Source organism: Pleurodeles waltl, chromosome 1_2, assembly GCF_031143425.1.
Source record: "Pleurodeles waltl isolate 20211129_DDA chromosome 1_2, aPleWal1.hap1.20221129, whole genome shotgun sequence".
Classification (NCBI taxonomy): domain Eukaryota; kingdom Metazoa; phylum Chordata; class Amphibia; order Caudata; family Salamandridae; genus Pleurodeles; species Pleurodeles waltl.
The window spans coordinates 1230277230-1230303550 of NC_090437.1; the positions used below are offsets into that span (position 1 = coordinate 1230277230).

Consider the following 26321-nt stretch of genomic DNA (forward strand, 5'->3'; position numbering starts at 1 on the left):
CTCCACAGCAACCTTAAGGCTTGAGATGGGCCTGCAAAATGCTTTTGTTCAAGATCTCACTGGGGTTGTACGATGGGTGGTTAGCATAATGAACTGTGGTTCGTTGAGGTTACTGTTAAAAAAAAGAAAAAAAGTAAAAAAAAAAAAAAAAGTCTTGGCCGGCAGCAGGACAAAATACACAATTGGCTGGAATTTTATACATGCCACAGAGCTCCTACAGTTAGACGCTGCCTCTATTCCCACACTTCCTCAGTCACAGTTAAAAGCCATTCTTAGACAATTACCTTGGCTCGCAAGCCTTCGCCGAGATAAAAAGGCCTGCGCATACAGGCAGGGCTTTCAATCTGCAACGGACACTATCATTTTGAGGAAAATGCAGCCCTACCCCAGCTGGAACCTGCCTCACGGGATCAGGCGATTCTGGCTCCTACTGCGTCAGGGGCTGCTTCCCCTCAAAATATTGCGGGCCATATGGATCTTCAGCCACTTGTAATCTTGGTCATAATGGTGATCAAGACCTGAACCATGTAGTTTTCATATGTCAGGCCTTGCTGTTATTCTGCCGTAAGTGGATACGCCCTATCCGTCTCAAATTTTCTTTACGTACTGCTTCTGAGCTAATGCTGGCCTTGTCTGATCCCCCTAATGAGATGTTTTTCTACAGAGTTTAACTAATATTGTGTTATTTATTCATTTTATGTATTTGTTCTTTATATGTGGACCTCTATAGAGTTACTTAACATAATAAACTTGAAACTTGACAAGAGACTCAAAAGTTTAAAATTATATTTCAAAAGTAGTTCTTTATAAGAGTAAAGATAATTCTCACCCATTTCCCAAACGTAGTAGAAATTCACGGCAATTGAGTCTGAGGGAGAGAGAAGAGAGAGAAGAGAGAGAGAGAGGTAGGGAGAAAGAGAGAGGTAGGGAGAAAGAGAGAGGTAGGGAGAAAGAGAGGTAGGGAGAAAGAGAGAGGTAGGGAGAAAGAGAGAGGTAGGGAGAGAGTGAGAGCGAGCGGGTGAAAGAGGGAGAGAATGGGAGCAGGAGAGAGAGAGAAGCTCACTCTCTCCACCTAAATGCCCAAAATTTGGTCATAAATGAGGTGAATAGACTGCATATAGTCTATGGATTTTTTCAGTATGTTTGAATGCATGTAAACATTGCTATGGTAACATTGCTTACCAATGGTTCCCAGCCAGCATGTGAATCTATGAAAGATCTCTGCTGGAGAGTCCAGCATGTGAATCTATGAAAGATCTCTGCTGGAGAGTTGATAATTTTAGTGGCTTCAGGGTTAAACCCATTGGTTCGCTTAGTTTTAAGCTCTTAAGTGCAGAGATGCCTCCATCATTATTTCTGAGAACATAACTGACTTCTTACTGTTCATACATAAAACAAATGGTATTTAATGTTTTCTGAAACCTGGACTCTAGTGACCCAATTCCACTACCAAGGGAGGCCCTATTCTTGTGGTCCTGGGACAGTCGATGCTTTCGTATTGATGATGCCAAGACTTTTGCAATGTTTAGCTTGATTATGCCAAAGTAGTCAAGTGTTACCTTGCACCTGCAGAGCTCGAGGAGCACCCAGATATCAAGCTTAAATGGTTTGGAAGCTTCATTGTTTGTTGGGTTGGTGCTCTTCACCACAGACACACACTTAACAGGCTCTGCAGCCTTTGGGTCTAAACTTCGGTGCCAGTTTCACGATTAGCTATGGACTCCCATTCCTTGAACTGCAGCAAAGGCATTCTCTCACCGCCTAATAGCCAAGCATGTGCAGTTCATTCAAACACCCTGCACCATCAGATACCTAGTCCAACATTTCTCCACATTCTTACTACAACATATAATTTTGAAGGTTTTGGGGTATGGTTCAAAAGAAGACATTCTGTTTGCTTGCTGATGCTATGCAGTGAAATTAGCAAACAAAACAGCAATTCTCATATGGACTGGAGAATTACTTCGAAAAATTGGTGATAAAATGTAATCTTTTGCATGCTGCTATCTGTATTTGTGGTTCTCTTTTCTCAAGGGTTTTGCGAGGGGAAAGAACATCGCTACAAAGACACTCCATTGGGACAACCTCACACATTATTGTTATTTTTAATAGCAACTCTGGATTCACTAATTCAATAGCAGAACTACACTTTCTGTGTAAATCTGCAACCTTGGCTTTGTCACCATCTGACTAGAGTTCGGAATAGTCAAGTGTGGAAGACTGAGTACCAAGTGGACATAGAGGCAAGAAAAGAAATGGTCACTATGTATCTTGATTTCAGATTGCTTGTGTACTCCTCAGTGAACAAGGGAAGGACTGAGAGTTGCTACTGAAGTGGGCGTGCAAGCCATTATTTACTTATATCCAGTTTAGATAGCTAACTACTAAAAAGGCCTAAAGGGTACACCTTAAAAACTTCTTCACAGATAGAGATTAGCCTTTCGAGATAGGGATAAATGGATGAAATGGTTCTATTTCATGTAAAGGCTAGGTGCTAGGACCATTCAGAATCCACAAAGGTCTAGATGAAACTGCTGCACCACTTCTCCCCATTTTCACGTTATGATAAATATGGTGACTGCTTACAAGAAAACCATGAGGGTGAGGACAGAGTCTACGATGCCACAACTCAGGGCCGGCTTTAGGGCGGTGTGAGTGGGTATGGTCACACCAGGTGCCGGCCTGGATTAGGGGGCGCTGACCCTAGGGGACGCTGTGTTTAGCAATAACTTAAATTCCTGGTGCCTCCAGCCTTCAGGAAGCAATTATAATGTCAAGATACCTCTTGTGATTAATGTTGCTGCTAGGGAAAGAGATGGGAGTTTTATCTAGTGGCAGCTTTGACTCAACAAAGTAGTGTAAAGGGTTAATGTGCCTGCTGCAAAGAACAGAACTATATTTTATGAGGATAGCTGAGTGGATTAGTAAAGCCAACCTTAACAAGCGCTTAATGGAGAGATGTGGGGCAAAGTTGCCGGGCGGTAGTGAGGGGATCCGAGGAGGTGGTTATGGGCTGGTGGGGTGCCAAAAAAGACTGTTGCACAGGGCACCACCAGCACTAAAGCCGGCCCTGCCACGCCTGATGTGTCTTCCTTTCCCTTCTGTGTACTTTATCTGTGAATAAACAATTGAAAGCTAATTCTAAATAAAGGAACACAGATCGCCAATATTCTGAACAGTGCTGGTTAAAGAGATTATTATTGACAAAGAACATCATATCATGCAGGGTTGCAACAACACTCATGCGATCAGCAAGTGTTCTCACTGGCATCTAGGTGGACAGCACATTAAAAAGGCAGCAATGAAGACTACATATTATCTTCTTAAAACTCTGAAGAATAGTGTATTCAGTGAGTGGTGTTTTACACTTGGTTTATTCATATGTACCGAGAGGTATATAAACGGAGAACATTGGGGGTGCAAACATTATTTTGGTTGCATGAAAAGCCCAATCAGTAAACCTGAGAGCTTAAAAATGTTTAATTGGAGAGAAAGCAGAATTCGATTTTTCGTGACAATGATTGCAAACAATATATAATGCAACAGCTTGATGCAATTGGGAGAGTGCAAAAAACAGTACTTCTTTTTGTTTGGATAAGTAACGTATTCTAATACAACTCTACACCCAGTTTGGTAAAACAGTTTACAGGAATTATGGGGTTCTGGATTTTCCTTCAAAGGTGAACTATTAGGCAAAGGAGTTCACCCCCAATTTTACCCAATCATCTCACTGCACTTGAGTTGTCCCTAACCCTACTGCACTGGCATAAGCGGAGAGGATATCTATTACTTGTTTGGTTTCTAAGGTTAGTCTGGCTTCTGTTAACCAGTCCTTTGCCACTCTTCTGGACTCCCCCTTTAACTGGTTGATGAATTTAGCTGCCAGCTCCAAATCTCCATGCTCAATGCAGTAAGAGGCATAAGAAAGTAGCTTGAAGGTATCCAGGTCTTCAGGGCTGAGCGCCTTAGGAGGCTTCAGTTGTTTAGGTTCAAAGAGAAGAAGGGACTGCAGATAAGACAAAAAGTATTGATATAGACTATTCCTGGTTTCGTCAATCAGGGCCACCCTGCGTGCCAGTTTATGGATGACGTAAAAGCGAGCTCTCAGTGCTTCTTCACTATAAATACCGCGATTCAAAGACTCATGTGGAAGTGCTGCAGTTAAGGCTTGTGTAAATTCATTGTCGGAACAGCAGGACTGGATAGCTTGGACCGAACTTTCAAGAGGTTCAGTAGGGCTATCCCCTGATGCAGTCTTCAAGGTAAATTTCAAAGCTTCTACTGAAAGCCACAACTGATGCGCCTTCCGGGCCTCCTCTTCAGCAACTGCATGTCCTAAAAAAAAAAAAAAGTTTTAATAGATCACTTATTCAAGACTGTAAAAGTCATTGTTTAAGATTCAGTAAAGACATCACATGCATCTTGAAGGAAAATATAGTTACCTGTAATCCTATTCCATTTACAGGGTAATCCTCATCAAAGTTAACACTGAATTGCTCAGCTCATGTGCGGGATCACAGAGAACTTTACAGAAGGAAAATGTTACTCACCTGTAAGCATTTGTTTGTGGCATGTAGTGAAGTAGATTCACATGCTGTGCATACTCCAATCATCTATTGTTGGGCTCGGACATGTGCAAGTTGTTTTTCTTCAAAGAAGTCTTTCGAGTCACAAGGTACAGGGACTTCTCCTATTGCTAGTATTGCGCATAGGCAGTATATTGTTTTATCCGCACAGCAGGTGATGCTGGAATGGAGCTGAGAAAAGAGAAAAAAGATTGACCATGCAAAGCAAATAGAAAAGAGAGATAGCTGCAAAAACCTAAGGCATCCGTGAATCTACAGCACTACGTGCCCATGAACAGTTGCTTACAGGGAAAGTAACATATTCCTTTGTGGCTTGTGTAGCTGTAGATACACATGCTATGCATAGACTGTGAAGCAGCCCTCCATGAGCAGTGGCTAGCCTGAGGATTGAAAAAGTGAACTTCATACAGCCTGGTCACCATTAGTTTGCTGGTGAGCTAATACATCCACAAAGTAATGTTTAATGACGGTGTGTGGGGTGGACCAAGAACCTGCATAACATATATTAACTATTGCTATAGGAATGTTACCTAAGAAAGCCATCGACACCACATTTTTGCAGGTAAAGTGGGGTTTGGGTGGGGAAGGATGTTGCTTTTTGGTTTTAAAATCACAGGTTTAAATGAACCTCACTAACCACTGGGCTATGATTGCATTAGAGAAAGCATGGCCATTGCATGATTTTGTGAAAGAGACACAAATCATGTTTTGTGAAAGGGTTTCGTCCTGTGAAAGTGGTACATGAGGGCCCTTTTAAACCCAGTGAGTGAAGGCTCCTTTGTGCTATATATTCTGGGTGTGGGCAGAACATCAGCCATTCAATGGATTGATTAAGGTGGAAAGAGGATACCACCGTAGGGTAGGAATTTAGGATTTACCCTCAGGGCGACCCTGTCCTTGTGTACCAACAAAAACGGTTCTTCTTCTAGGGTGAGGGTTTGAGGCTCAATACACATCTGGGAGACGTGATAGCCACAAAAAAGGCTACCTTCCAAGCTAAGTACTGGAGTGGACATGCATAGAAGAGTTAAAAAAAAAGAAAAAAAAAAAAAAGGGCCCATGAGGCATGTGAGAACAATATTGAGGTTCCATAGAGAGGCAGGGGCTGCCCTAGTGCTTCCTAGAAGGCCTTAGCAACAGGGATCTTGCACAGGGATGTGTGTTTCCTGTTCTGCACATATGCAGCAACTGCAGCTAAGTGAAGCCAGATAGACGTGAAGGCAAGGCTTGAGGTGTGCAAATGGCACAGGTATGAGACTGTCGTGGACTGCAGGGTTGAGAAGCTTGAAAGGGATGATGTGTTTAGAGAGACACTATTGGACAAATCATTTCCATTTGCATGCCTAGTAGGCTTGCATTGTGGGTCCACCCACCTCCGTGAGGGTAGACTTACATTCAAAAACCAAGGTTGAGCTGCCTGAGGTTTGGGTGTTTGACTGTGCCTTGGCTCTAGGTGAGGCAGTCTGGCTAGTTGGGCAGTTTCACGTGAGGCACTAGGGAGAGATTGAGAAGGGTGGTGAGCAACTAGGATCAGCATGAGGGATGTTTGCTTTTGAACCACAAATGGAAGGAGTGGGAATGACGGAAAAGCATAGGCAAATATCCCTGACTAATTTAGCCATAGTGCATTGCCCGTGGATTGAGGGTGTGGGTATCAGGAGAAGAACCTTGGGTATTTTGTGTTTCAGTAGTGGCGAATAAGTCTACGTCGGAAATGGAAGCACAGGAGTAGGAATAGCTTGTGGAGCCTTCACTCAGTCTTTTTGCTGTATCCTGCCGAGCATGTCTGCGAAGTTGGTGTCCACCCTCAGCAGTTGCTCCTCTAGAATGTGGACGCTGTGGTAAAATGCCCACTGCCAAATGCCCTGAGCTAGTGCTTACAGCTGTGGTGAGCGAGTGCTGCCTGTTTCTGAAGGTAGTACATGGCCGTCATGTTGTCTAGTCATATAAGGCATACCTTGTGCTGAATGCGGCAGAGAAAGTTAACTGGACGGCTATTAGCTTTAGATGGTTCAAGTGGAGACCCATTTGGGGCGGTATCCACATGGCCTGATCGGTTAAGTCTTGTAAAGGTGCCGTCCCAAGCGGTCCGGGAAGCGTCCATGATGGTGGTCACTTGCACTACTGGGTAGCGAAAGGACTGGTCCTGCAACAAACTGTTGCTGGTCGACCACTGTAGAGAGCAACACATACTAGCCTGAATCAACGCTAGATCTTCCTAGTTGCGAAAGGATCAGTCCCGCAACAGGTTGTTGCTGTTCCACCACTGCAGAGAGTGAAAGATGCTGGCCTGAATCAACACTTGATCTTCCCCGTGACCCTTTGCTGGTGACCATGGTGTTATTAGGCACTCCTGGAGCAACTGTATGTGTAGTCTGGCTCTGAAAACTATGGCGAGTCAAAGCGCCATCATGCCGTGGAGGCACATGAAAATGCTGACAGTTAATTGGCAACCTAGCTCAAAAAGGGACATTAAAGAATGGAAGGCTTGGATCCTTATTAGGCTAGGGTAAGCCTTTCTGGTGACTTAGTTGAGAACTGCCCCTAGAAAGGGCTGAACCTGAAGGGACTGAAGGTGGGGCTTCACTGTGTTGATGGTAAATTCCAAATTGTGCCAAAGGTCCAGCCAGCCGTCCAAGTAAGGGAATATGTTGATGCCACCCCTCCTTTGGTGGGCAGCTACCACGGCAAGACACTTTGAAAACTGGGCACCATGGTGACCTAGAAAGTTAGAACCTTGAACTGCAAATGCTTGCCACTAACTTGAGCTGGAGGTACGGGCGGTGTACAGGGTGGATAGGGATGTGAAAGGAGGCATCCTTCAGTTGGAGGGCAGTCATGAAGTTGCCTTATTGCAGTAGAGGACTGACATCCTGGAGCGTTACCATGTGGAATTAGTCTGAGAGGATGTATTTGTTGATGGGCCCGAGGTCGAGGTAAGGGTGGAGGGACCTGTCCTTTTAGGGGATGCATGTACACCCCTTTGCCGCAGTGATTGGGAGCACCGGTTCTTTAGCCCCTTTGCAAATTAGCAGATTCTTCTTCCTGAATAAGGTGCTGGTGTTCTGGGGAAAGGGTGTATCTGTGGGGAGTGGATAATGTACTGAGGGCGTTGCAGTGAGTTTTAGACAGTAACACTGTCATATGATGGAGATGACCCAATTATCAGAGGTGATCTCCTGGCACAGGTGTTGTGTGCTGCTTCGGAGAGGTGCCTCCTTTAGTAGCTCCGCCTTTCCCTCTACCCCTGGAACTGTTCTCCCAGTAGCTTCCCCGTGAATACCACTGTGAAGGGGTTTGTGGCTGCTGTGGCCTAGGGGAGGTGATCTTGGCACCTCCTCTGAATTATGACCTGTGAAACGAACCCTGTGGAGTAGGGGTTTGGAGGGCCCCCATGCCATTTGTGGTATGCTTGTCCATCTTAATTATTTTGAGCATCTGGTCAACCCGGGATATATGTACTACAAGGGTGTCTGGCGGGAGTTGTCCCTTAATGTATGCATCGTCTGAGGGTCAGGCTTTGCATTTTTTGTTCACCCTTGGGGTGACTACCCTGGCTTTAACTAGCTAATTGAACATCTAAGGAGACGTTTTCAGCATTCCCATTAGCATAGGGAGGAACTGTAAGGAACGTTGGATGGAGGATGTCTCCTCCTCCTGAACTTAATGAATTTCCATTTAGTGGCATCCTGCTTTAGGACCTCATGGTAAGAGGATTTGTCATCTGGGGAGGATAGCTTGGTGGGTTGGGTAGGGGAGCTGCATGTGATTGAAGTGAAGGATCCAAAATGTGTTTTTGGTGCTAACCACTTTAGGTTGTGGTGGACCGGAACCCTGAATCTGGGCTTTGGCGCTTGATGAGACTCCCACAGGGGCAGTGCTTCGCCTCAATTCAGTAATGGGAATGTTGAGGATGGAGGGGTGTCTAACTCACTGCCAAGTATTCCTCGTCTGGGCCTGGACAGGCTGAGAGTCTTTGATCTCAGATTCAGAGTGGGAACTAGCCTCTGGACTGAAAAGCAGAAGCTGGTCGGCTGAAGGCCATGGCTGTAATTCTTCTTCAAAATCCTAGTCCCCAAAGAAGTCTGGACGTAGTCTCCCAGCTGCTTTGCCGTAAGGCTCCATACAGTGTGCTAAAGAAATACAGCTCGTTGAGATGGATGGGGTAGTGTGAAGACTCCGAAAGAGTAATAGACTCAACAAGTACTATACTAACTGGTCTCGAGAATCTGAACGGGCCTCAAGACCATCACACAGGGGCGTCGACCTGGAGCTTGGTTGAAACATTGCTGAACCAGATGGTGGGCAAAAAAACAACATACAGTTGGAACAGATGCCCATGATGTACTTGGGCATCTGCTCTGGAGCTCCAATCCAGACAGCAGTGTCTCATAATTGTATGTATGGACCTACAATCTTTCTTACAGACTGAAGACTTGCCGCCCTGTGGAGACAATGTTGCAAGCAGTCTCTTCATCGTGGGTGCAGTTTGTTGGTTCCTGGAGAGTCCAATAGCGGTTCCAGTGGCTATAAGTCGAAGTAAAGTTGCAGAGGAGTCCTGCTGGAATCTTGCAAGCCGAACCAGAGGACCCATCCAAGAGAGAGACCCTAAATAGCCCTGTAAAGGGGATTGGTCACCTAGTCAGGTTACCAACAATCAGGAGAGGGCTCTGACGTCACCTGCCTGGCCTGGCCATTCAGATGCTCCCAGAGGACCCTGCCAACCTTGGATTCAAGATGGCAGAACCCAGGGACCCTGGTGATTGACAGGGGAGCGGTCACTCCCCTTTCCATTGTCCAGTTTCACACCATAGCAGGGACTGGAGGTCCCTGAACCGGTGTAGACTGGTTTATGCACAGATGGCAACAAATGTTCCCTTCAAAGCATACCAGTGGCTTGGGGAGGCAACCCTTTCCAAGCCTTGTAATATCTATTTCCAAAGGGAGAGGGCGTTACCTCCCGCTTCCAAAGGAAATCCTTTGTTCTGCCTTCCTGGGCTTGAGCTGTTCAAGCAGCAGGAGGGCAGAAACCTGTCAGAGGGGTGGCAGAATCAAGGGCTGCCCAGAAAACCCCAGAAGGCTGGTAGGAGTAAAGCTACGGGTCCTCTAAAGGAGCCCCCAGAGTGCATGGAATCATACTTCCGATACTGGCAACAGTATTGGGGTATGATTCCAACATGTTTGATACCAAACATGCCTAGGTTCAGAGTTACCATAATGTAGCTGGATAAAATACCTATGTCCAGTACACGCATTAAATGGCGTCCCTGCACTCACTAAGTCCGTGCAAATAGCACTGGAGTTTGTGAGGGCACCTTTGCTAGTGTAGGGATGCCTTCACACACAGGTACTTGCACCCTGCCCTCTGGGCTAGGAGGGCCTCCCATAGGGGTGACTTGCAGTGACCTGTAGTGCAAAAAGGTGCATGCACCCTTTCATGCAGGCTGCAGTGGCAGGCCTGCGGAACAATTTGCATGGGCTCCCCATGGGTGTCATAATACATGCTGCAGCCCATGGGGATCCCCTGGTACCCCATTACCCTCAGTACCTGGGAATCATATACTAGGGACTTACATGAGGGCACCAGTATGCCAGATGTGGAGTTAAATTACAAAGTTAGAAGGGAGACAGCATAACCACTGGGGTCCTGGTTAGGAAACACATTGGCAAACAGGCAAAAAGTGGGGGTAACCATGCTAAAAAGAGGCTACTTCCCCACAACAACCTACTTCTGATGCCAGCACCTTCCCAATGGCTCCGCTGGCCAAAAGAGCCAATACTTCCTCATGGAACAAGGAGGGTTGGTCCTCCGTCAGAGCGGCCTGGCTCCGGCACGTAGGTAACCCCCATGGTATTCCCTTTGGCGTGAGTGTGACTACAAGGGAAAACCCCCCCCCGGTTCTAGCCAGACCAGAGGCAACACGCCCCCAGCTCCGGGGCCTACCCCACCGTGAACTACCTGTTCAGGTAGGACACACACGTTTACTTTGAGCACCGTATTGATTACACGTGCTCCGACCCTGACGAATGCCCCTGACCTACCAGCACTTAGTGAGGGCAGAAACATGTTGGTCATGTACAACCCCTTTTAGACTCCAAGAGACATTATCCTCTAACGAGCCTTTCCCCTTAGTTTTAGTCTTACCAACATGCACCACTATTAAAATTAATAAGAGCCACCGGTGACATGTTAGGTAATTTTATTATTCACCCCCTCTGGATCACTGTAATTATCCAGTCAATTTAATTTCAGCACTCCCTCTGGTTCTTTTAACCAGAGGTTGAGTCCGCCCGAGTAGTATCATCTTACTTAGGTGGGGCTAGGTGGTCATATGATGAAGCATGACACTACTATGTGTGTGAGACCACCTAGTCCGTAAAGGAAAATCCCCCGTCATTCCTGTAGGTCAACACAGCACCCCTTATCCAGCAATCTTAAATAACCAGACACTGGTTAAAAGACTAACCCAGTCTTACCCCCTGTTCCCACTACCCCACACCTTTTGTGATTATATGGTCCTCCGTCAGCCAGTCGTGAAACTGTAGGCCAGGTGGGTGGTTTTCAGAAATGGGATGGAGTAGCCCATATGGACGATTTAAGAACCCACTTGTCCGATGTTATGGACTGCCAGTGGGGCAGGTGATGGCGAATCCTGCCTCCCACTGGACGTCCGTGCTGGTGTAAGATGGACTGCTAGTGGGGCAGGTGAAGGCGAATCCTGCCTCCCATTTGATGCTCGTGCTAGTATAAGGGCAAATTAATAGGGCTTGTAAGTTGTGGCTCGCCTAGGAGAACCCTCTGGCTGGTGGTCCCTCATGGTTTGTGCAATCTGCGGCCACAAAAAAGCTGTAAAGGATTTAGTTGGTAGCCCCCACCGTATCCACAGAAGGGGTGAAAGGCAGACAGCGGTTGGTGGGGAGCCATACATAGGTCCGCAAATCTGTCTGTAGCCCTGCTGTCTTTAAGGCCCTCCAACCCAGAATGTGCAGTGGTTCTCAGGCAATGGTGGCGTCAGGGTGCCATTGACAACGCAATAGTTCTGCCTAGCGAGTCGGTTGTGTCCAGCCCAGATTGGATGGTGAACTTTCCTGCATCTCGCCTGTCAGCAATGGCTTGGGCGAGTATGGCACGGGCCTCCTCCAAGACAATGGGTAGAACTTGCACAACCGAATCTCACACATTATGGGTTTATTGGCCCAAACTGCATACAGCTTTCACCGGCTGCAGTGCTAGGCTTCTAGAAGAGAACATGCTCTTACCAAAAAGATGTCCAGCTTTTTGGATTCCCTATCTGGTGGTGTGGTAGAAAATGCGCCAGGGTTAACACACGAGGTGGAGGCTTGGACCACCAAGTTTTCTGGAGCGGGATGCTGGGTGAGAAAACTAGTGTCCGCAGGAGTGGGGCAATCATTCTATGCACAGAAGACCATGTGCAGGGAATGGACCAGGCCCCACACAGAATATCTGTAAGAGCTTCAATAAATGAAAGGTGAGGTTCCTTTGGGGAGACTCCCAGCTGTAGCACCTCTGTCAGAGGAAAGCCTGAAGTGGTATTGTCATTCCTGTGCCTGTTTGCATTGACTGCCACTGTGGGCAGCATAAGGTCCAGGACCTCTGTTGCCCTCTGCACCACCATTACATCAGAGGCTCCCACCTCCATACCCTTAGTAGAAGGAAAGACCGAGCCAGTGTCTAGTGAGGTGTTTAACTCACTGGCATTGGCAGTTCTTCATGTCTTCTGGTTCATCAAGGGGGTGGGGGATATATAAGGGTCTTCAGACCCCTCCCAATCGACCGGTTCTCCTGGCTTATCAAAAGAAAAATGCACTGGCTCAGACTCAGAAGGCATGGTCCAGCCGGAGTCAGGTGATGCTGATCTGGCTCTGTATCAGATAGGAATGACGATGGGGAACAATAGCACTGGTGGCTCAGTGTAATGTTGTGGCCACATGGGCCACTTGGATCCAGTACTGGATCCCTGGGGGTCAACTGGCACCTAGGGCGGGCTCGCCAGTGGGAATCTAGTATGGACCACTTCCAAGCCCATAGGTCCCAAAGGTTCTCCAGAGGGGTCAGCCCATCCAAACAGGAGGTGCATGTCCTCATAAAAACGTTAGTCTTGGGCAGGGGTCATTCCTGCTCTGGGAAACTCAGGACCCAGGCACATGCTCCATCGCAGAGGAAAGCCTGAAGTGGTGTTGTCATTCCTGTGCCTGTCTGAGGACTTGGACCCGTGTGGTGAAGTTGAAGAGCACTTCAAATGCTTATGCTTTTTGGACTTACCCGATTACTGGAATTGGGGCTGGGGCTACTATTGTCGGGAGCGGCTCTGCGAGCGGTCCTGGAACCTTACGTATGACTCGATCAAGAGTGTCCCAGGGTCGTCAGAGTTGTAAGAGGCTCGAAGGAACGTTCCTGCAGCACCTTCGGATTCATGGCTTGTCAGTCCTTGGAATCATGGTGCTGCTCCAAGCACCACAAAAAAGCAACTGTGGGTCTCTTCATAGACAATTGCGTGTGACAGGCACCACAGTTCAAAATCTGCTGTTTTTTCTGTTTTTTAAGAGACAACCCCCGTACACCAGGAGAGAAAACCACCCCCTCCTTCACAGACACTATACCTGACACTCCTGCAGCCATCACTTCAAAATAGTTTTGACTAAACGTTGAAAAGAAGTCAATCAAAAATTTACTGTGGTAGCTCTCTCTGGATCCGCTCTGACTGACATGAATAGAACTGATGTCAGGGTGCTGGGGTGGCTCCTATATAGGCATGGACATCACAGATCTGAACAATGCCACCGACCAGCACACTGGGGTGCTGCTCAAGAATTTCTGGATCCAGTCTGCTGCCTAGGGATAATTCTAAGGTAAGTAAACTGCAGCTAGTCGTAAGAGAGAGTAAGAGAGAGAGTAAGAGAGTGACATAGAGAATAAGTATATAGAGTTTTTTTTTCACAAAAAAAAAAGGTTATAGGGACGTTATAATTAGGTTCTGAATTTACTCATACAAAACCACAGAAATGCAGCTTTTATAGTAAAAATTATTGCAAGTAAATATAACTCGCGGATAGTCTCTAATATCACGCATGGTGAAAAATCATTTTAAACCCATGATTTGACCCTCATGCACCGCTTTTCCACATCCCTGGAGCCAGAGTACCTTCACCCTGACCACTTATATCACCTTTCATTACAATTATCAGCCCTGGGGATTTTCACCCGTAACATAATATGGTGGCCGCAACTTTCTACTCAGGTTGTGGGCAGCCAATCACATCATTCCTGTTGGCATGCGCATTCCGACCAGAGATTTCCAAATTTATTTTCCTTTTTATATCTCCTAACCTACTGAACGGATTTACAGCAGATAAGCAAAAGCGTAATCTGCGCACCGAAAACTAACTTTCTAACAAATTTGGTGCAATTCCGTCCAGTGGTTCGAGCTGTAGTTGTGTTTAAAGGTCCTATGAGAATTAATATGGGAAAAGCAACTTTTTTTGACACCTCCTTTTTCTCGGCCCCTGCTGGGCGCATCACCCCGAAAGTTTCTGTGCGCAACAAGAACCACCGGCACACATTTTTGGGAAATGTTTGTGAAGACTTGTCAAATGGTGCCAAAGATATGGGCAAGTCAAAAAACGTTTTTTCTACGTAAACATGGTTCTAACTATAACTACTTAATGGCGACTGCCACTAGGTAATTAATATATATATATCTATATATAGATCTATATATAGATATATATATACATACATACATACACACATGAAACGAGTTGCGGTATGAAGATTGCTTTTTTTATTACTTCACAAGAAAAGGCAACGTGCAGAAAAAACACCCGATGGGTTTTGGTGCATTAGACATCTTGATCACATGTAACCAGTGTTCACCCCAAATCAGACATAAATCATTACTTGTCACTAACATAGAAGGGACAAGGATCCAACCGAAGTCCACTCTTGTGTCAGACATCTTGTAATGTGTCAACCATAAGCATCATTGTTAAGGATGCAATGATAGAAAGTGTTCTCAATAGAGCAAACATTTATACTACTAGGAATTGGTGGCAGCCATTTTGGTACTCGACTCGAGTCCCAAGAAAAAAGGAAAAAAATAAAATAAAATAAATAAAGCTGGCAGGATTGGAATACCCTGACCCTATAGGCCTGGTGGTGGGGTCCCACAGGAACCCTGCCTGGGATCTGCAGCAAAATGTTTTTAAATAAAGCAAGTGCATTCTCCATCTTTCTTTAATCCTCCCACCCCCTCGGGTGGGCCAGGTCCTGGGGGGGAACAATATATATATTTTCCCCTAAAACAAATGTGCCAAGCCCCTGTTCCTGTTGGACAAAATCAGCCCAGGGATGGGGACATATGCCCCCTCCCTTACAAAAATGTGCCGGGCTCTGGATGATGGCGTACCAGCCAAAATTGTCACGGAACACCAGACTCTGCCGGGCCAAAAAAATGTGCCAGGTCCCTGGGGCCAAAAGCAGACCAGGACTGTATTTTAGCACAAGCAAATATGCATGTGTAGATGTGCTCACGCAAAAATCTACTGAGCGTTAAGTTCACTTTCCCTCCAATTAAATGATATGGGAAGAGCTTGTGAAAATCCTTAAAACATGCAAGTTAGTAGGTTTGCAAAGACTCCAAGGTATTCCAGCCCTGGAACTATTGCTTCCTTCAGCCCCAGTATGTAGATCTTGAGAAAGGTGGCAAAATAAGGAAACTGCTATAGTGGGACTTAAATTGCTAGTGTTCAAGCCCTACTACCGTATTAGCCCTGGCATATTCAGAGAGGTTGTTATCAGAGCTCTTACATAATGCGATCACTGCCATAGCCTTCACACTAATTGCCAACAAAGGAACAAGTAGATTTTCTATTAAATTCCACACCCCTAGTCAGGAGTGAAAGGTCTCGTAGGGTACAGGGAAGGGTCTATGGCACCTGGAGGGACAACTACATAATAATCCCAAGGGTCATCCTGGGGCTCCTGGTTTTAATGAGTATCAAAGGGGTCTAATGGTGGAGGGCTTCAGGAGGAGGAGGAGGTGGAGGGCTTCAGGAGGAGGAGGTGGAGGGCTTCAGGAGGAGGAGGAGGTGGAGGGCTTCAGGAGGAGGAGGAGGGGGAGGAGGAAAGCTTCAGGAGGAGGAGGGCTTCAGGAGGAGGAGGAGGGCTTCAGGAGGAGGAGGAGGGCGAGGACTTCAGGAGGTGGAGGAGGGCTTCAGGAGGAGGAGGTGAAGGGCTTCAGGAGGAGGAGGAGGCGGAGGGCTTCAGGAGGAGGAGGAGGTGGAGGGCTTCAGGAGGAGGAGGAGGGCTTCAGGAGGAGGAGGAGGAGGAGGAGGAGGAGGGCTTCAGGAGGAGGTGGAGGGCTTCAGGAGGAAGAGGAGGAGGGCTTCAGGAGGAGGTTGTTTGGATGAGCAGGTCTTGGGTAGAGCAGACTGGTGGCGCTTTTTAGTTTCTTTTTCTGCTTTGGAGGTGATGGGGGTCTAACGCAAATTGCTCCACAAAAGTGAGCTTCCTCTTGCAAGGGAGAGTCTCATGCACCTGTGGAGGGGGACTTTGCTATGATTTTGCCCATGTGAGGCTGGATATACATCCTTCCTTGGTGAGAGTATAGTTCCTTCTGGAGGCGTTGTAATATAGGTAGCTCCTGGTCTAAAGGCTCCCATTGATGGATAGTGTTTGTGATGGTTTGTCCCTCCATTACCAACTGCTAACCCTGTTTTCTGTGCTCCTCTGGAAGATATTGAAGTAACTTCTCCATTTCGTCCTAGTGAGGTTCATCGTACTGCACCAAGAGAGCCTGGGAAGGGGCAAAACGGCAGTGGTTAGCAGCCCTATGCTGCAACCCTTTTCCTCCCATGGAGTCTTATCCTCTTGCTCTCCATATCTGGAGGCAATGTGTCTCCAGTGGCTTGGAAGTTGGCTCTTGAGAACTGTGGTAGCAACTAGAGAGTCTGGTGACCTCCATGATATGGTCAGCTGGTGCAGGCTTATATTTTTTTGTCCACTCTTTGTTATGACCCTAGCCCTAATAGGGTCCTTAAAAATCTCTTCATTATGTTGGAGCATACCCTTTAACATGAGCAGGTATTGTTTGGCCCTGTGTGTGTTGAACAGTGTCAAAAAGGAAGTCATCCTCCAATAGCTCCCTTTGTAACTCCACAGTGTGGAACGCTGCTGCCCTCGCTATTGACCTCTTGATAAGAGGCTGCGTCCTGTGGGGAGGGGAAGGGAGACCGGGGTAAAGATCAGGATCATTGTCTACATGGGAATCTGTGTTGTATATGTCCTATGGATCGTTCCCTTGTGCCGCCCCCCCCCGCCATACCCACCAGTGTCTGAATGTGGCAACCACTAAGGGGTGAAGATAGTGGTGGAGGGGAATAGAGAAATGAGGTAATGGTGAAGGTGAAGGTGGTGGATGTATGGAAGGATGTGGAAGGCAGAGCTGGTGGCCTTGTCCATAGTTTCCTCCCAAGGAGGAAGTGGCATTTCCAGAGTTTGCTCAGAAGTCAGCTTCCTACTGAGTGGTGGAAGAGAGCAGAGTTTTGCAATTATGCAGCCAGTACCCACCTGCATGTGTTTCTTTCTTTTGTCGAATGTCCAGTTTTACCAAAATGGGTGGACAGGTTAAGTAGAGGCAGAGGAAGTCTTTGCAGTTTTCGTCTCTGAGGGTTTCAGGTCCGCAGCTTTGGACTTCAAGGGGGAGGCACTGTCTGGGTCGAGGTGGTGGAAGTTAACTACGCGTCCGGCACTGAAGGTTGAGTCAGCGCTGAACGTTAGTCTCGGTCCAGATACGTCGATGCCAAAGGTTTTGGCTCGGCATGTACTTTTGGAGCCAGGCCCAGGGGCAGGGTGTACAAAACAGTTTCAGATTCGACTATGGCTAGATAGAAGTGGTGGATCGGGGACCTGAGATTCTAAGACCATGGAAGCCGAAGGCCTTTTGGCCAGCTTGGGTTGGAGGGAAGGGGTAGGGGACTGCAGTACTCACAGTGTTGAGCAGATGGAAGTTCTTACATCTCCAAATCTACTTGGAGGTTGGAGCCACAGCTTTCATCAAGAGAGAAGGCTTCCACTTATTTGACAACTGGTTGCTCCTGGGTATGCGCCTCAAAGAAAATATCGGGTGTGTTGTCTATGGCTCTATAAATCATCTTGAGGCAATGAGTCCTGTGGTCCCTGTAAGGAAATGCCTCCTTGGCATGGTTACCCCCTGACTTTTTGCCTTTGCTGATGCTATGTTTTGAATTGAAAGTGTGCTGAGGCCTGCTAACCAGGCCCCAGCACCAGTGTTCTTTCCCTAACCTGTACTTTTGTTTTCACAATTGGCACACCCTGGCATCCAGGTAAGTCCCTTGTAACTTGTACCCCTGGTACCAAGGGCCCTGATTCCAGGGAAGGTCTCTAAGGGCTGCAGCATATCTTATGCCACCCTGGGGACCCCTCACTCAGCACAGACACACTGCTTACCAGCTTGTGTGTGGTAGTGAGGACAAAATGAGTAAGTCGACATGGCACTCCCCTCAGGGTGCCATGCCAGCCTCACACTGCCTATGCAGTATAGATAAGTCACCCCTCTAGCAGGCCTTACAGCCCTAAGGCAGGGTGCACAATACCATAGGTGAGGGCACCAGTGCATGAGCACTGTGCCCCTACAGTGTCTAAGCCAAACCTTAGACATTGTAAGTACAGGGTAACCATAAGAGTATATGGTCTGGGAGTCTGTCAAACACGAACTCCACAGCACCATAATGGCTACACTGAAAACTGGGAAGTTTGGTATCAAACTTCTCAGCACAATAAATGCACACTGATGCCAGTGTACATTTTATTGTAAAATACACCCCAGAGGGCACCTTAGAGGTGCCCCCTGAAACCTTAACCAACTACCTGTGTAGGCTGACTGGTTTTAGCAGCCTGCCACACTCGAGACATGTTGCTGGCCACATGGGGAGAGTGCCTTTGTCACTCTGTGGCCAGTAACAAAGCCTGCACTGGGTGGAGATGCTATCACCTCCCCCAGGCAGGAGCTGTAACACCTGGCGGTGAGCCTCAAAGGCTCACCCCCTTTGTTCCAGCACCACAGGGCACGCCAGCTAGTGGAGTTGCCCGCCCCCTCCGGCCACGGCCCCACTTTTGGCGGCAAGGCCGGAGGAGATAATGAGAATAACAAGGAGGAGTCACTGGCCAGTCAGGACAGCCCCTAAGGTGTCCTGAGCGGAAGTGACTAACTTTTAGAAATCCTCCATCTTGCAGATGGAGGATTCCCCCAATAGGGATAGGAATGTGACCCCCTCCCCTTGGGAGGAGGCACAAAGAGGGTGTACCCACCCTCAGGGCTAGTAGCCATTGGCTACTAACCCCCCCAGACCTAAACACGCCCTTAAATTTAGTATTTAAGGGCTCCCCTGAACCTCAGAAATGAGATTCCTGCAACTCACGAAGAAGAGGACTGCTGAGCTGAAAAACCCCTGCAGAGAAGACAGAGACACCAACTGCTTTGGCCCCAGCCCTACCGGCCTGTCTCCCCTCCTTCAGAAGAAAACTGCTCCAGCGACGCTTTCCCCAGGACCAGCGACCTCTGAATCCTCAGAGGACTGCCCTGCTTCCAAAAGACCAAGAAACTCCCGAGAACAGCGGCCCTGTTCAACAAAGACTGCAACTTTGTTTCCAGAGGAGCAGATGTACAGACCCCTGCAATCCCCGCGAGAAGCGTGAGACTTGCAACACTGCACCCGGCGACCCCGACTCGACTGGTGGAGAAACAACGCTACTGGGAGGACCCCCCGGTGACTCCAAGACTGTGAGTAACCAAAGTTGTCCCCCCTGAGCCCCCACAGCGACGCCTGCAGAGGGAATCCCGACGCCTGGAAAAGACCTTGCACCTGCAGCCCCCAGGACCTGAAGGATCGGAACTCCAGTGCAGGAGTGACCCCCAGGAGGCCCTCTCCCTTGCCCAGGTGGTGGCTACCCCGAGGAGCCCCCCCCTTGCCTGCCTGCAACGCTGAAGAGACCCCTTGGTCTCCCATTGATTCCTATTACAAACCCAACGCTTGTTTACACACTGCACCCGGCCGACCCCGCGCTGCTGAGGGTGTACTTTTTGTGTGGACTTGTGTCCCCCCCCCCCGGTGCCCTACAAAACCCCCCTGGTCTGCCCTCCAAAGACGCGGGTACTTACCTGCTGGCAGACTGGAACCGGGGCACCCCCTTCTCCATTGAAGCCTATGTGTTTTGGGCACCGCTTTGAACTCTGCACCTGACCGGCCCTGAGCTGCTGGTGTGGTGACTTTGGGGTTGCTCTGAACCCCCAACGGTGGGCTACCTTGGACCCCAATTTGAACCCTGTAGGTGGTTTACTTACCTGCAAGAACTAACAATAACTTACCTCCCCCAGGAACTGTGAAAATTACACTGTGTCCACTTTTAAAATAGCTATATGTGTTTTATGTAAAAAGTATATATGCTATTGTGATTATTCAAAGTTCCTAAAATACTTACCTGCAATACCTTTTAAATGAGATATTACATGTAGAATTTGAACCTGTGGTTCTTAAAATAAACTAAGAAAATATATTTTTCTATACAAAAACCTATTGGCCTGGAATTGTCTCTGAGTGTGTGTTCCTCATTTATTGCCTGTGTGTATGTACAACAAATGCTTAACACTACTTATTTGATAAGCCTACTGCTCGACCACACTACCACAAAATAGAGCATTAGTATTATCTCTTTTTGCCACTATCTTACCTCTAAGGGGAACCCTTGGACTCTGTGCATGCTATTCCTTACTTTGAAATAGCACATACAGAGCCAACTTCCTACAGCCCCGAAGTATTTTCTTCCACCTGAAGAACAAGTTACTTACCTTCTTTATGACACTATTTGGTAGAGACTATGGCCCTCATTCTGACCCTGGCGGTTCCCTACCGCCAGGGCCAACGGGGGCGGGAGCACCGCCGACAGGCCGGCGGTGCTCCCTTGGTCATTCTGACCGCGGCGCTTTGGCCGCGGTCAGAACGGGAAAACCGGCGGTCTCCCGCCGGTTTTCCACTGACCCTTAGAATCCTCCAAGGCGGCGCAGCTCGCTGCGCCGCCGAGGGGATTCTGACCCCCCCTACCGCCATCCTGTTCATGGCGGGAAAGCCGCCATGAACAGGATGGCGGTAGGGGGGGGTCGCGGGGCCCCCTAACAGGGCCCAACTAGGCTTTTCAGTGTCTGCGATGCAGACACTGAAAAGCGCGACGGGTGCTGCTGCACCCGTCGCACGCCTTCCACTCCGCCGGCTCGATTCCGAGCCGGCTTCCTTGTGGAAGGCGCTTTCCCGCTGGGCCGGCGGGCGATCTGAATCAGATCGCCCGCCGGCCCAGCGGGAAAGTCAGAATACCCCTCGCGGTCTATTGACCGCGGGGCGGTATTCAGGCGGCTTCCGACGGGCGGGCGGCAACCGCCGCCCGCCTAGGTCGGAATGACCACCTATATCTAGCTGCAGAATCCGTATCTTTGATTTCCCAGGCGTCAGGCTGGATCTGGAAACTTTTGCTTCAGAAATACCCTTGTGCGTGCCATCGGGTGGCTCGGTTCGGTTTCACGTGGTGTTGTCAGCCCCAATGTGACAGTCACCTATATAGGAGTGCAGAGCCATGAAGCAAACTGACTATTGCGTGTCCAATCAACGGCCGTGAAAACAGATCACCCTGACCCTAGCAAATGAGCCCAAAGAGTGGGGAGGCATAGGTAGGTGTATGGAATCTGCAGCTATATATAGTATTTACCAGATAATGCAATACCAAAGGTAAGTAACTTGTTCATCTGATAGAGACTTCTAGCTGCAGATTCATTACCTCTGAACATACACCCCAGCCATATCCTCCTGGCGGTGTGCTGTGGACAGATTTTCTAAACTAGAAAGTCCTGCAGGACCCAACGTGCAAAATGCCCGCTCCTGCGGACCTGACTGTCCAGGCAGTAGTGTTTAGCAAACGTGTATAGGGACGTCCACGTTGCTGCCTGACTGATGTCCAGGACTGTGACTCCATGAGCCAACGCTGTGGTTGCAGCTTTTCCTCTAGTGGAATGAGCTTGTAAGCCCTCTTGAGGCTGATTTTTAGCCAGGGCGTAACAGATCTTTATGCAGAGAACGACTGTAGGAAAGCATTTTTTGGTGTGGTTAGCCTCCCACATTTTGCATGGTACCTGAAGTAATTTCAACTGTTAGTGCACTGTGTCCCTGTTAACCGGGTCCCTGTTAACCAGGTCCCCAGTGCCAGAGCTCTTTCCCAGAACCACACAGTTGTTTACAATTGGCACATTCTTTAGCAGCCACTGTAAGTCCCTAGTAAATGGTACCCCTGGTACCTAGGGCCTGGGGTACTAAGGAAGGCCCCTGAGGGCTGTAGCACCTGTTGTGCCATCCCTTGGGACCTCTCACCAAACCCACAAAGAGCTGCCATTGCAGACTGTGTGTGTTGGTGCAGGTAAAATTGAAAACATGACCTGTCACATACCCCAGTGTGCCAGGTCCCCTACCACAGCATGTACCAGGTGTAAGTCACCCCTACGGCAGGGTGCAGCAAGACACATGTGAGGGCATATATGCATGAGCAAATATGCCCCTACAAAGTCTGTCAATTCTTAGTCATAGTAAGTGAACAGGGAAGCCATTTTAAATACAAGGTCTAGACATGGTACCTAAGGGTTTCCCAGCTACATGATGACTTCTCTGACTATAGGGATGTATAGTATCAAACATCTCAGATTAATAAACCCTCACTGATTCCACTGAGGATTTATTAATAACTGTACCCAGAGGGCACCTTAGAGGTGCCCCCTGAAAACCTACCAGCTACTACGTTGTTGACTGACTGGTCCTGACCAGTTAAGCCACCACAGCTGCATTTCTGACCCCCGCACCCCTCTCCACACCACCCTCCTGACACCTCCAAGGTGAGGGCCAGCAATCTCAAGGGCCAGCGACAAAAGCCTGCATTGGGCAGGGGTAGGATGGACATTCCAGGGCGTGAAGCTTCAAATACCTGGCCACATTTGAAATGAGACCAAGGTCTCTCCAAATGGCGGAGATGATCAACCTCCTGTCCTGACCCCACTTTTGATAGCAGAACAAGTGGTAAAATTAGGCAGATTAGTAGATGTGCCAACTTCATGCCAGTCCCACCCCTAAGGTGGACAAGCTGAAGTGGACACCACTTTTTAAATTCCTCCATCTTCGTTTGGAAGGTATTACATCACTAGGGTTGGGGTTATGCCCAATTCCCAGCAGAAGTCACCCTAAAGGTGGTCAGCCCATTGGCTACCACCTGGGACTCCCTGTAATGCCCCTAAATTAAGTATTTACGTGGCACCCTGAACCGCAGAATTCAGATCCTGATGATCTACAAAGAAAATAATATAGAAGAGTCACACCTGCAGAAAAGGAAAAGAAAAAGCAGCTGACCTGGTACCAACCCCACAGGTGCCTGCCTGCTGACCTCAGAGGACTATGCCCAAAGACGACTTGTCCTGCAGCTGCTCTCCAGAAACCAAGGAGGACTGCCTGCCTCCCACAAAGACTCAAGACTGCTGTGAGCAGCTGATATGCTCTGCAACAAAGCCTCAAGAAAGCACTCTAGAGCAGCAAAGACCAGACACCCGAAGTGATCACTGCACCCAACGTCCATGACGCGAGGTGAAGCCAACCAATGGTGCCAGCAAGGGTCCCCTGCTGTCCTGAGTCTGAGTCCATTGTGGTCTCCCCCATCTTGGACTCCCCCAGGTCTCCTGCAGCCTCTGCATGCTGGCCCCCTCTCCATGACCTTGTGGTGAGAGAAAACCCGACACCTCCAGCAACCACTGCCCCTGACTCAATCTGAGGTGGGTCACTGAAATCAACAATGTCTCCAGCTCACCTGAGCTCAAGTGCACCCTGGGTTCACCCTTGCTGGACTTCCCGATGACACCTGCAGCGTCAACCCACATCACACTCTGACCAAGAGTACTCCCGGACGAAGAAATCCGACACCTCTCAATCCGTCACCCTTGGGCCCTGGAGGAAAGGACCAAAGGTGTACCTACTCCCCCCCCTGAGCACCCCATGTTTGTAACCTACCAGCTTATTGTCCCTGACTGGCCCTCTAGCCAGAGCTTGCAGCCTTTTTCAACAAGGTCTGTGTCCCACTGAAAATCATTGGCACCTGACACCTTACTGCACCTGTGTGCTGTCCTGAGTGACTGGCCAATGTGGTTCTGATCATTGCCTAGTACTTACTTTAACTCTACGAGATTGGCCTTGTAGGTCGTTGTTAACTGTGTGTTTGCTGAACATTCTTTTCCTTCACAGGTTAACATTGAAGAACTCAATACAAAGTGCCAATTTTTTAAAACTAAAAAGCATTTATGCTTGAAAACGTACTCCCTTATAATGAAGTTCTTGGGTTTAAAGTATAAATAAAAAGAAGCATTATTTTTCTAAATTGGTCTTGGATTTATTCTTTGAGTGTGTGTCTCATTTATTGCCTCTGTGATGCTTAGCACTACCCTCTGATAAGCTTAACTGCTTGCCCACACTACCACAAAATAGAGCATGAGTCCCATCTACTTTTGCCTCTGCAAACCAATTGGGGATCCACTGGACTCTCTGCACATTGTACTTCTTTTTAGCGCACTATATAGAGAGACAGCTTCCTACAATGACCCAGTGTGAAATGGTTAGTTTCTGTACTGCCTGACATTTCTTTGCTCCCACATATCCCATAAAGAGTTGGTCATCCACCCAGAACTCTTTTGTGCGATCAAGATAGAACGATAATGCTCTTTTTGGGTCCAGTCGGTTTCCTTAGAGAAATGCAGGGGAGCAAAGAAGGTGGGCAGGGTGATAGTCTGTCCCAAATGAAATGGGGTCACCACCCTTGGGAGAAAAGAGGCACAGATGCGAAACACCACTTTGTCAGGAAACACTGAGATATGGAGGCCTGGGTGATGAAGCCTGCAGCTCACTCACCCTCCGGGCATATGTTATGGCGATGAGACAGGCTTTTTTGATGGTGAGCAGCCTGAGGGGACAGTTGTGAAGTGGCTGAAATGGAGCAGGCATGAGGAACATGAGAACCAGTTTCAGGTCCCACTGGGGCATGATGAAGGGCGAGGGGGAAAAACATATGTACGAGCCCCTTTAGAACCCTATCTACAATAGGGAACTTAATCGAAGAAGGTTGACCAGGTAGCCGCAGATAAAGCAGTTTTGTAGGGAGCTGGGTTCTGGTTTGAGTACCCGCTGCCCCCCCACACTTTTTGCCTTGTTTTTAGATGCAACAAGTACATTGGATTCCTGCTAACCAGGTCCCCAGTGTCAATGTTCCTTCTCTCAAACAAGACACCTGGTAACTTGATCCCGAAGTGACCAGGCCCTTTAGCCCCCTATAAGTGACTAGTAAATGGTACCTAGGCGATGGGTACTGAAGAGGGCCCCTCAGAGCTGCAGCACAACTTGTGCCATTCTGAGAGACCCAGCACCAACCTTAGGCAGACTGCCATTGCAGGCTGTGTGAGAAGGTGCTCCCAAATTGAAATGGCACACCGCCTCTGTGCCATGTCCCCTAACACTGCATTGAATATATGCAAGTCACCCCTCTAGCATGCCTTACAGCCCTAAGGCAGGGTGCATTATATTACATGTGAGGGCATATATGCATGAGCAGATATTCCTCTGCTATGTCTGTTGATTCTTAGACATAGTAAGTGAACAGGGAAGCCATTTTAAATGTGTGTTGAATCTATTTTAGTTTCCCCTTGGACCACAGGAGTCAGCTTAGCCTTTGGCTTGCAGGCCTGTGCTTCCGTCACCTAGTGACCTTTGACCTACTTAGCTTGCTCTGTTTTATTTAATTTATTTTATCATTTGTTTTAGCTTTTGCCAAGTGCTTACATTTTATAAGAGCGTTTTTAATTGGCATCACTAGCACTGCTACACGTGGATATTGTCACCATGTCAGTTTCCGACTTATGTGATAGGAACAGATTTATTCTTTGTGTCCCATTTATTGCCTCTGTGAGTACAACAAATGCTTGCCACTACTCTTCGATAAGCCTAATGCTCACTCACACTACCACAAAATAGAGCACCAGTCCTATCTACTTTGGTCTCTGCAAAACCAATTGGGGAGCCACTGGAGACTCTGCACAGTATATTTCATTTTAGTGCACTATATAGAGAGTCAGCTTCCTAAACAGATAGATAGCCCTTAAGAGTTTCCAGTGCAGAGTTCTGCTGTGCAATGGACAGAATGAAAAGAACATCGGAGAGAGAAGCAGAAAGTGGATCTAAAGACTTCTCTGTACAATATTTTGGAAATCTTTGCCAACAGCAGGCATTTACAGTTTTTGTGAGGAACCCCTGGCTGCTAAAAAAACATTACAGATTTTGGGAGGAAGGTCAAAGGCTGTCAACTGTTGCCGCACAATCTCCACAAACCAAGGTGCACAGTTGACAGGTTCCGGTGGAGAACCCTCCGCAGATGCTGTGACAGATGATCTTTCTCAATACGCAGCCGGATCAATGCTAATTTTCAGAGGTTCTGGATACCAGACTCTCTGTGGCCAATTCGGAGCCACAAGGATTACTTGGGCCTGGTCTTTCTTAATCTTCTTCAGAACTCTGGCCAGGAGTGGAACGGACAGAAAGGCGTATAGCAGGCCTGAGCTCCACTTGCGATGAACATCA

At 48.0% G+C, this 26321-nt stretch overlaps 1 protein-coding gene across 2 annotated transcripts in view; it reads right to left on the bottom strand.

The window, feature by feature from the left end:
* Positions 1 to 3355: 3355 nt before the first annotated feature.
* The window catches only part of IMMT (inner membrane mitochondrial protein), a 300472-nt gene continuing 277506 nt past the window's right edge, over positions 3356 to 26321 (bottom strand). For both annotated transcript variants that reach the window (XM_069204323.1, XM_069204314.1), the window contains one exon: positions 3356 to 4335. In XM_069204323.1, the coding sequence (XP_069060424.1) occupies positions 3728 to 4335 (608 nt within the window). In that variant the 3' untranslated portion in view covers positions 3356 to 3727. The remainder of the gene's footprint in view (positions 4336 to 26321) is intronic.